The sequence below is a fragment of the Nyctereutes procyonoides genome, unplaced genomic scaffold (genome assembly GCF_905146905.1).
Source record: "Nyctereutes procyonoides isolate TBG_1078 unplaced genomic scaffold, NYPRO_anot_genome, whole genome shotgun sequence".
Lineage (NCBI taxonomy): Eukaryota > Metazoa > Chordata > Mammalia > Carnivora > Canidae > Nyctereutes > Nyctereutes procyonoides.
Window position 1 is genome coordinate 3,088,559 of NW_026575119.1, and position 12,039 is coordinate 3,100,597.

The 12,039-nt window shown below is 35.1% G+C and overlaps 1 protein-coding gene across 7 annotated transcripts in view; it reads right to left on the minus strand.

Moving 5' to 3' along the window:
• Positions 1-1,123: 1,123 nt before the first annotated feature.
• Positions 1,124-12,039, minus strand: part of WAC (WW domain containing adaptor with coiled-coil) — an 82,350-nt gene continuing 71,434 nt past the window's right edge. For 6 of the 7 annotated variants that reach the window (XM_055334511.1, XM_055334514.1, XM_055334513.1 and 3 more), the window contains 6 exons: positions 10,487-10,609; positions 9,238-9,386; positions 6,221-6,339; positions 4,564-4,750; positions 3,460-3,587; positions 1,124-2,590 (listed from right to left, as the gene is read on the minus strand). In XM_055334511.1, coding sequence (XP_055190486.1) covers positions 2,521-2,590; positions 3,460-3,587; positions 4,564-4,750; positions 6,221-6,339; positions 9,238-9,386; positions 10,487-10,609 — 776 coding nt within the window. In that variant the 3' untranslated portion in view covers positions 1,124-2,520. The remainder of the gene's footprint in view (positions 2,591-3,459; positions 3,588-4,563; positions 4,751-6,220; positions 6,340-9,237; positions 9,387-10,486; positions 10,610-12,039) is intronic. The other variant, XM_055334509.1, reaches the window with a different exon arrangement.

Genomic DNA, 12,039 nt, shown 5'->3' on the forward strand with positions numbered 1-12,039 from the left:
GTCCTCTTAAAAACCCTGACGTTTCCTGGGGGCTCTTTGTATTTCTATTTCCATATCATGTGAACCAAGGTGAGAATCAAAATGAGATACATGTCCAAAGCCATGGCAACAGGCCAACTATATAAAGAATATTCTTAGATATTATGCCTATTTTAATAAGCATTCCCTGGTTATCAAGGTTAGTAGCTGGACACAATGTGTTAAAGTGCAATACTTAAAATAATTTACTACAGAATAAGTGAATCAAATATTGTAAAAATATTTCCACAAAAATTTTAATTTTAAAAATTCACCAAGAAATTTCATATTAGGCATCTTCTCCTATATATATATGTGAGCAATTCATTTAGGGACATAAACATTTTTTAAAGCAAAAGAATAAGGTGACATAGGCCAATAGACTATTAGCAAATAAAACTCAAATTTACCTTAAATCACAAGTCAAGTTGCCATCTGATCAGGAAACATTTGCCTACTACATCACAAATTGCTCACTTCTTTCCAGGAAAGATACAGGACTCCACCAGTGAGAGTTCTAGCTTAACATTGCTCTTTGGAGTTTCATTTACATGCACTAATCAAGCCCAGTAAATGTTAACAATCTTACAGGTATGAACATTTCATGATGATATAATTTGACATTTGTCCTTTCTTACATTTTATAAGTATGCTCAAGTTACAATTAAAAAAAAAAAAAGACAGTTTCCAGTCTAAGATTTTTAATTCCTCTCAATTACACTGGAACATTTTTTGTATTTTAGAAAATCTCATTCATACTATCACTTACAGTTTACTTTTTAAAGTTTATTGAAAGGTCTGAGCATTATCATCTACACTTTATATATGCTTAAAGCACAAGAGCAATTTTGGAATTTTCACATCCAAAAATGCAAGAACATTAATGTCTAACATCACAAAATAAGCCCTTGGTGCTGGCAGTTCTGAAAGCACATAAATACATCTGCCTCAACAGCAAAGAAGTCTCTAAATCGGGTAAGATTTTGAAATTAAGATTAAATTTCCTGCATAAAGAAACCCTTGTGATTTGATATCATACTGGCAGTGTCGTGCTAATAAGGCCATGTGACCAATATTTTAGAAAAGAAAAAAAAAGCCAAAGTAATTTTATAGTAGCAATAGTTTCTTTTTTTATTTTAATATACTTTAGGAAACAATATACAAAGCTGAGCTTTCCCACCATTTCCAGATAACAGAAGGAAGCTCCAATTACACAAATTTAGCGTTTTGTGATGGCTAAGAACAGCAGTCAGCACCAGACTTGAACAGTTAGCTACAACACAAACATCCTTCAAAATGAAATGTCCTAATAGCAAGACAGGTTAAACCAGGGTTTATAACAAATGACAACCACTTGGAAAGTGACTTAATCATTCTTGTTGAATTTCATATTTCATTAAATATCTTATACACAATTTCCTGTTAATATGCTTTAAACAAAACCTCCCTTAAGGAATTATTTCAATTAAGTATAAATATTCAACAAGAATAGTTCTGATAAAGAATCCCCAGGTAGTTCAAATTCTAATATGCATTGACCGAAGGAAAAGAAAAATAACAAATTTTTGTTTGTTTTAACATGTTTATTACAACAGATACAATTCACATCTGACTAGCTTTGTTTCCTCTTTCCCCTCCCACAACCATGTTCATTGGGCCATTTCCTTCTATTTGAGCAATCAATGTACTTTCAGCACACATGCCCAGCAGTACTTTTAAGTCCATTCTTACAGGGTGCAAATGGATTTCAATAATTTATACAAACAAGTGGGTTATGCTCAATCACTGCAATTTTAAGCTACTGTACACAGGAATGAAAAGGTTATAGAAAAGTGCCATAGCAACAGTGCCTTAAGAAAGGAGAAAAAGAGGAGCCTTAAAAAAAATGGATAAAATCAGATCAAGGATTTCAGAGGGAAATGGAACACACGGGAAACGAAAAACATTTCTCTGCAAAACAAATGGAGAAGCACTGCTCTTGATCAGGTGCAAGTGTGGAAACAGTTGTTTCATGGTATTTTGTACACTGCCCATATGGTTCAAAATCGTATCCTTTAGACACAGATCGCCTGGCGCTTGCACTGAATTTTTGAAAATGCAAGATTTCTGAATGATAAATTAACCCCCCCAATTTTTTTTTTTTTTAAAAAAAGCTAATTTTGCAGACAGGTTTACATGTAAAAGGCTAGGTATTTAGCCACCTCAGCATCGATTAGTTTTGGATGTCTAAGCTCTGTTACACATGGCTTCCCATGGCTTCACTCTACAAAACATATTTACAAGGTGAAGAATACATCTACAAGAAATCTACATTTCAAGGGTTTTACAAATCAATCTTGTATCTTTCCCCTGAATTGACTCTCACAGACCCCGTTCCCCTTGTCATTTCCTTTGCCCAGCTTAACGGTCCAAAGTCTACTTAAATGCAGCTCAAAAATGTTAAGATTGGGCAATAAGATTTACAGTTCCTGTACGCAAAACCATGTGCAATTATTCACATCTTCACACCATGAAGGAATTCTGATTTTTTAGCTTTTCAAGTTCCTTAATTTGTTGTCTCAAAAATAGTATCCTGGGGGGGGAAAAAAAAGGGCATTAGAACTTGTGTGGTTCATGTAAATGAAACAGAAAAACCAAACAAAACTTTAACTACAAAAATATCTTGCAGCGGTTTGGCGCCTGCCTTTGGCCCAGGGCGCGATCCTGGAGACCCGGGATCGAATCCCACGTCGGGCTCCCGGTGCATGGAGCCTGCTTCTCCCTCTGCCTGTGTCTCTGCCTCTCTCTCTCTCTCATTCTATATTCTATGTGACTATCATAAATAAATAAAAAAAAAAAAAATTAAAAAAAAAAAAAAGATATAATGAGGGCAGCCTGGGTGGCTCAGCAGTTTAACGCTGCCTTCAGCCCAGGGCCTGATCCTGGAGACCGGGATCGAGTCCCATGTCAGGCTCCCTGCATGGTGCCTGCTTCTCCCTCTGCCTTTGTCTCTGCCGCTCTCTCTCATGAATAAATATTTTTTTAAAATAAATAAAAAATCTTTAAAAAATGTTAAAAAAAAAAAGATAAAATGAATAACTACAATTAAAACTAAGAAATTAAAAATGGATTGGTCTAGGGGCACCTGAGTGGCTCAGTCAGTTGGGTGTCCCAACTCTTGGTTTTGGCTCAGGTCATGATCTTATTATGGGTCTTGAGGTCAAGACGTGTTATCAGGCTCCACATTTAGTAGGGAGTCTGCTTGAAGATTCTCTGCCTCTGCTCCCCCCCACCCACCTCACTCTCTCTCTTAAATCAATCGTTTTTTAAAAATGCAGTTACAGTGTTATGGAACACGTTCTATCAAAGAGAACTTTAAATTTCAGAAGTGAAATTTGATTTATATTCCTCAGCCTGATTTAAGATACACTAAGACAAAAACTTTGTCAGTGAAAAACTTACCTTTGCTCTCGCAAAGTTGCTTGAATTTCACATACTCGGACTAAAGATCTTAAATTTTTTAATTCAGTACAAATTTCTGACATGTGAACACTTCCCATATTATGGGCTTCTTCTCGCAATCTTGAGGCCTATAATTAAAGAAATAAAGATCACATACATGCCACAATCACGTACAAAAAAAAAAAAAACCCAAAACATTAAATTTCTGACAACTTTATACCAAGATTACAGAATAATCCGCCTTTAAATCCACAAAAATGATAGTGAATCTAAGGGAGAAAAAGGATTTTCTTTAAAAACTGTCTAATGGTGGAAGGAAGGTATTTTTCCAAGATTTCCCCCTTCAACTTCTGGAGGATATAGTATTTCCAATTTTAGTATTGCATAGCACTAAGGATAGAAGAGCTCATGATTTGTGGTTAATAAGATGCTGAGTCAGCCAGAGTAAAGTTCAGGTGTAACAATGTTAAAAGGGACTTCACTGTATTCTGATGTCATTAAGATACACAATATTACCTCTGTGAACTTAGAGAAAATTTCAGACAGTCAGTAAGCTGCTAAAAGGGAGAAGCCAATGGCAGTTAATTGGAATGTCCAAAGGTCCCTCATTCCAAAGCAAAACTGTTTTCTAACTTCTACTTGCTAGTCTAGTGGAGAGATAGAAGAGTAGTGGTATGAACAAGTTCTAAAACTATCAGAGCAGCTGGCTGAGTAGAAAAAGCATCCTGGCTTTAAGCCTCATAACTATTCTAACTGGGTGACCTTGGTAAATAATTTATTTGGTCTTAAGGTTCTTCAATGGTAAAATGGGAGAACTCATCTGCACTGCTTAACAGTTTTGAGAAGTGGAGAAAATAGAGCACTCAGCACAGTGCTAAATGTTGAGTATATTAAAATATTTTATGTGAAACCATAAAAAGTTATCTCATAAATGCCCTAAAATAAGTGCTTACCAAATATTTAATGCACTGACTATAGACAATCTAATTAGACATTACTTTAAATGTAGTTTAAATTCAGTGATCTAGATTAGATTTTCTAGAAGAAATTATATTTTGTCATTCATCCAAAGGTAAAACATCTGCTATGAATCATGTAACATACTTGCTTCTCTGCATGATCTGCAGGCCATCCTTGAACATGTTTTATGAGATTTTCATTGAAGTGTGCTGCTAGCGTAGGTGTTAATGAACATGTAGGTCGGGCAGATGAATTCTGTGGTACAACTGTTGCGTTTGATGCATTACTACTAGAAGTATGATTTGGACCAGGTGATGGACTTCTCTGGCTACTGGAAGAGAAAAAAGAATGTATAGTATATTTTAAAAAGGAGATATCCTAAAAATTGTCAATATCTTCTATTAAATTAAAGATATCCAAATTCCTAAGAAAAATCCGTTATTTTAACATCAAATACATAGAATTTAAAATCCAAAGTGTAGTTATATCATGTACTCCTCAAACACACTTTTGGGAGGAAAAAGGGCCCTTCTAAGAACACTAATGTCAGTTAAATTTAAACTAATAGTGCTCTTCAAATTTGACAGCAGAACCTGTGATTTTGTATACCAGAAACACTACTCAGAATGTAACTAAGAAATGGTCATATTTTAACAGTTGTAGATATAAGGCACAACTGAGTATTGCATCTTAAGTACATGTAGATAAAGAGGGGGAAAAAATCTATTGCCTTTCTTTAGTGCTAGAACAAAATATTGAATCAGAGGGTAGATAATGTGAAGCAAAATACAGGCATTTTATTGGACAGCAACAAATGAGTTTAGTGGCAAAATAAGACCCAAAATAACACTCTGAGATAAGTTATCTTCTTTTAAAACTGTATGGTTTGACTAGGGTTTGGGGATATGGTGGTAAGAACCAAAACTTTAATCACCCAAGTTGATTTCCTACCTGCTTCACCAGACTTGGCTCTGAATGAATTTCAGTTATTTCCAAAAACTAAATCTCCCAAAGGATGAAGAGTTTTCATCACTGAGGATATTTAAAATAATACTGCAGCCTCTAAAGACAATTTAAAAGAAGTATTTCCCAAAAATGTTCTGAGCAATGGCAACATTGCTGGAGTAAGTAGACAGCTTCCCAAGGTGATTATTTTGAAGGGAACAACTCTCATTTGGATGTAAAAGTTCTGAAATGCTTGTTTAGAAAACAACAATAAAAACAACAGTTGAATTATTTTGCTACCTCATAGCAAGAAATCAAAATAGGAAAATCAATCAAATGAAAATCATTTAAAGTTGTATTTGTTAATTAACAAAGAAACATGTAACACAATACAGCCCTATCTGACAAGCACTCCACACAGGGGTCAGAATTGAAGCTCTTAGGAAAACCTGACACATACCAGTTGAGAAATAGTATTTCCCATTTTTGGCTTCAGCAATACACTCATATCTAAAACTGCTATGAGGAGGTTAAAAAATGATGTCATTTCCAACAAGTCAAGTATTATAAAATCAGGTGCCCTCTTTGTACAAGTATGATATATTGTTACTCCTATCATATTCTATTAAGTGAAATCTGAAGAATGACTTTCTTCAAAAAATAAGCTGGCTTCATTACTAGAGACAACAACCTACTTGGGAGTAAGATTTGCCTTTGTAAATCTTATAATACATAAAACTTAGGCTAACCATGGATTCTTACAAGATCAAGTTCTATTATACATATATTTTTATAATATTCAAACAATGCAGCATGCAACATTAAGGAAAAAATGTTTCAACACACATGAACTTACTTTGAGCGCTGAAGACTTCGAGGAGAGACAGGTTCATGACCTTGCTGTTTGTCAGCAGTTACAGGCTGCTGTGTGGCCGATTGTGAAACCGGTCCTTGCTTAACTACTGGAGTACTAACCTGAAATGTCAAAATCTGGTGAGACAGGCTTCTATTATATACATAAATACCATGGAAAGTACATAAAACCAAAAGTACTATCAACGTGAAGTCTCTTATTTCTATTCTTCAGTAATTTTTAAGATAACATGAGCTGTCCCCTAATGGTTTCATAATTATTAGTGATATAGACATATTTAATTGTGTAAATCATGGTCATCCAGGTCCCCAAATCCACACACCCCTCCAAATCTAGTTGGATAGTCTTAAACTCTGAAAAATCTAGAGACTTCAAGAACTGCAGTCAGATTAAGTTCCCAAAGTTCACGTAGTTAGAAGAGCCACGTTCATTTTGAGGCTAACATAGAATTTCTTCATAAAATGGCCCAGAAGACTTTAAGATTACTTTTGTAAAGCAGAAGAACACAAACCAGTTCTCTAATGTTGAGCCCAGTTTTCTTTCCAATACACTAAGATAGCTCCTCTGATTCAGTTATTTTTGTATCAGTAAAAATTAATGTTACTGTATCATACAAATACAGCTGCTCATATTTAAACCACATATGCAGAGTGTATAGATTGGTCTACCAGTGAATGAGTCAACACTGGAGTGGTCTTCAAAGACATGTTACCCTACAGAGGTGAACAAGAGGACCATGATTGTCAGTGAGGATACGTACACCACACATACTTACATGCCACAGAAAAAGAAAACAAGTACTTTTAAACACAAGCCCGGAATTAAGGCACGAAGGCAGAGAGCCATTTGTGATTAAGTCACATCCTCCAATAATAGTTTTGTTTTTTTCTTTCTTCCTTTTTTTTTTTTTTTAATATTCCCCAAACAAATCTGGATAGCCTGGCTACATAAAAATCATTTTTATAAGCATTTTTATAAGGTCTACTTAATACTGAATTCCCACTTAAAAAAAAATTTGATGCCCATATGCATAAGGGATTTGAAATGCTAATCTTATAACTGATTGTAAAACTTTACAATCACTTTTAGTCATTATTTATTGTACTCCTAAGATACTACACCCTGACAAGTTTTAAGCTCTAAGATCTCCTTTGTTGAAACATTTTTCCTTCTCTCACAAAGTGCAAACAGTATGAAATTGCAGAATAGACTAATTTCTTTTTAAATTTTGAGTTAAATGTATCAATCCAGACCCTAAAATGAGTTTAGATAATGACTTAAATAGGGAAGAGATAAGCTAAGGAAGACCTAAAAGCTGTCCTACCATCAATTTCAAGTTATGTTTCAATGCATTTTTATTTTTAGGCTTCTGTGAAAAAGCCTAAAGCTTTAAGCCTTAACTTTATTTCAATATAAAATTTTGGCAAGACCCCTGGTTGGCTTAGTAGATAGAGCATTCGACTCCTGGATCTCTGGGTTGTGAGTTCGAGCCCCACAATAAGCGTAGAGATTGCTTAAAAATAAAATCTTAAAAAAAAAAAAAAAATCTTCAGGGGATCCCTGGGTGGCTTAGCGGTTTGGCCCCTGCCTTTGGCCCAGGGCCTGGTTCTGGAGTCCCAGGATCGAGTCCCACGTTGGGCTCCCTACATGGATCCTGCTTCTCTCTCTGTGTGCCTCTCTCTCTCTCTCTCATGAATAAATAAATAAAATCTTAAAAAAAAAAAAAAGTTCCTTCTTAAAAAAAAAAATCTTCAGCATAAAGGATTGAAATAGCCTACTTGAATTTCTTAAATTTACCATTAAGAAAAAAAACTGTAATTTGTGCATATACCAACTTCCAAATCTTTTAATGTTTTGCTGGTAATAGGACTACAAAGCAAAGAATGAGTATGACTAAGATTTGCTTAAGAAATTTTGGGTAAGGGATACCTGGGTAGCTCAGCAGGTGAGCGTCTGCCTTCCACCCAGGGTGTGATCCCAGAGTACTGGGATCAAGTCCCACATCGGGCTCCCTGCATGGAGCCTGCTTGTCCCTCTGCCCATGTTTCTGCCTTTCTCTGTGTCTCGAACGAATAAATAAAATCTTAAAAAAAAAAAAAAAGAAAGAAAAATTTTGGGCAAGACTCAAATGATATAGTATAAAATCTGAAGGCAGTGTTGTTAAGGTCTGGTTTATAATCCAGTAAGAACAGACCAGCAATTTTTTAACTGTCTCTGAGGAGCCATTCATGCAAAATTTTGCTTGGAGAAACACAGGTAGTATAAGGTTAGTAAAATGGATTCTGTGTTCAGAAAGACCTAGGCCTTAAATTCTGATTCCACCACAAAAACTAGATTTAACTGAAGGCTAAATTCTCTTATCTATTAAATGAAGCAAATAGTAGTTGATTCTCATGATGTGAAGTTAAATATAATACTATTAAGTTCTTAGCACAGAAATGGATTCATTTCTAAAATAAAAGTATGGGAGGAAAGTCACTGGAAAACAGGTTATATCTTTTAAAAAGTTAAAAAACTCTACAAATATTAAGACAATTATTTTATCCTTCTTTATCCCACTCTTCCTCCAGGTCACAAATCTCAGCCAGTAAGAGAAAACAATCAGCGTATAAAGGTAACACATATGATGGGGGTGCCTAGGTGGCTCAGTCAGTTATGTGTCTGACTTCCCGGTACTAGGATCAAGCCCCCGGTGGGCTCCCGGCTCAGCAAGGGGTCTGCTTCTCCCTCTGCCCCCCCATGCCCTCTCTGTAAATAAATAAATATAATTTTTAATTAAAAAAAATGTTTAAAAGTAGCATAGATGCAACTCCCTCTTAGAGTCCTCAATTTACTGAGACTAACCTGCATCTAAGCTGACCCATCATTCACTCCACCACTACTACATGTTCTCAAAGAGGGCTTTTCCTACAATAGAGAGTCTAAAACATTAAACTTGTTTTTTCAAAAGTGAGTGCTTTTGTGCTTTCTTTTCCAAATTTCCCTCAAAAGCAACATACCTTTGGCTGTGATGAAACAGGAGGAGTACTAATCAAAGGTTTGATAGGGACTGTGTTAGTCTGAGGTGTGCTTATTCTTGGAGACACATACGATCTTGGGGATGATGCATCAGAAGTTAAAGACATTGGAGACTGATTAGATGGCTGAGCTGTGAAAAAGTAAAGCAATTAATTCCAAATAAACCAAAACTTCCGTAATATATATGTAGAGGTCTTTCCATCCCTCTACATGCCCCCTGAACACCAGAGAGAACACTTAACTGATTAAAGTCAGAATCTGAAATACTCACTGGAGTCACGGACTAAACGAGCTGTGAATTAGAGAAGCACGTCCAATGTATGCCTCCTCCAACCTATTTTTTTTAGGCTGAAGCAAGAAGGTAAGCCTGAACTATTCTCACATGGAAGGCATCCTCACCATTCTTATTTGTTCTTTCTTATTCTATATTTAGGCCTGGTTATATCCCTTTTATCTCCTGCCTCATGAGGATAACCAGAGGGTTAAGTCTTTGCACTATTATATTTCAGTTTCAGAATAAGTGTTTCTGCTCAGTTTATTAGTTTTCAGAATTGGGGCAGGGGGACAAGTCAAAGTGACCCATTCATTTCTTCTTTGTTCCTATATATGCCTCTTTCCATTGGATGTTTCATGGAGAAGAGAAATAGGTAATTTAAGACAGGACTTGAGCATTTCTGTATCCTGTGGTCAGTCAAAAATCATTAAACATCAAATGTGAACCAAACCAACACTTAAAATATATTCAATGTTTCATAAAAATTGAGGACCTATCAGTTTACACTCAGCTTTAGAGTACATTGACAACTTAAAAGTCTGAATTAAATATGTATTACAGATTTAATGGCAATACTGCAAGATAAATGTCATGTTTGCCTCATCTGGAAAAAAAAAATACTGTATATACTAGTGTTAGAAAAAAAAAATCATCATACATCAGGGGTGTTTGAGTGGCTCAATAGGTTGGGCATCTGCCTTCTGCTCAGGTCATAGTCTCAGGGTCCCAGGACTGAGCCCCACATTGGGCTCCCTGCTCAGCAGAAAGTCTGTTTCTCCCCGCCCCCATGTACATTCTCTCAAATAAATAAATAAATAAAATTAAAAACAAAATTGTAAAACAAAAAAACATCAAATTGTTATAGCTAGTCTCTTCAGAAACCAAAAAAAGTTTTACCATGAACCCCCTGCTCCAAATTAATATACAATTCTCATAATACCTAAGAAAATGAATACCTTGTGTAGAGAGCTGAGCAGCTTGAGAAATCAAAGAAGTTATGTTGAAAGCAGATGGTCCAGCAGTAAGAAACTTATGAATTATAGACTGCAATGAGGCTTGTGTCACAGCTGCTGTAAGAACTAAACACATATCTTAAATTAAAATAAAAACATAGTGGCACAGTATGGTATTAGTAACAACTTGAAAACTAAAAAAAACCCAAAGAAACTTCAGTGTTTCAAACTAGAACTCTCAAAATAAAAATCTGTAAGATAGTAATAAAATGGGTTCAGAGATAGGAAATGATCAGAGGTAGAAGAAATTTAATGGTTTTTTTGTAAAGGAAAACAGTTTTCCTTTGCATTAAAATTTGTGTTCAATTTAAGAAACTCCGGAGACTTTTTAAAAACAGTAAAGAGTGTTCCCTGGAAATTCTGATTATACCAGAAATCTATTCATCAATAGCTAAAGGGCTTTTGTAGGTTACCTGAAATTAAAAAGATAAAGGGTAGTTATTTCATGTGAATGCTTTACTAAACAAGGTGACCATTAAAACCCTACATTACGGCAGTCCAGGTGGCTCAGCGGTTTAGTGCCTGCCTTCAGCCCAGGGCATGATCCTGGAGACCCGGGATCAAGTCCCATGTAAGGCTCCCTGCATGGAGCCTGCTTCTCCATTTGCCTGTGTCTCTGCCTCTCTTTCTCTCTGTGCCTCTCATGAATAAATAAAATATTTAAAAATAGAATAAAATAAAACCCTACATTAATACCCACTCCAACAATCTTTTAAGGAACAGACATTAAAAGAAGCTAGGTAATTTAGGAACATCATTTATTTTCGAAGCCCAAGATCCTTTATTATTGACATTTTCTTATGCTATCATCTCTTCAAACTGCTTAAAGTCCTACTTTCCCTAGTAAAACATGTACCTATCAAATAGAATGGCACAGTTATCTTAAGAGAATAAAATCAAAATGCAGGAAAGTACAGTAAGAACAAAATTATTGACCAACTAACGTGAAAGAGCTCCATTTTTAAGATAAAGGAAGAACTTAACCATTCAGCACTACTGTTAAATATATTATGTAACAATGTACACAAGCTGAAATGGACTATTCTAAACAGAAAATTTTAAAATGCTCTTAAGACTGTTTGAATTTGAATAGCTTGTCAATTAAAACTACATCCACTTTTATTCAGACTTCTTTGAGGTTGCTACCTAAATAGCATACTGAAAAGCAAAGTTGGAATTAACAATATGCCAGAATTTAAGTGTTTTTATATCAGTTTTTAGAAATGCTCTTTAATTAAAAAAAAAAAAAAGATTTACTATACACATTAAGCAGACAGAATAGCTTTATCTCCGGTAAATACCGTACACAGCAAATCTTGAAAAATATACAGAGAAAAAAAAAGAAAAATATACAGGAAAAATCCAAGTACTACTAACTCAATTACAATACCAAAGGCTTTCAACCATGAGGTTACGATATGAATTTCAAAGAATGACGCTCAAATGTGAATTTCAAAATGAAACAAAAGACCACTCCTAAATTGGGGAATTTACTA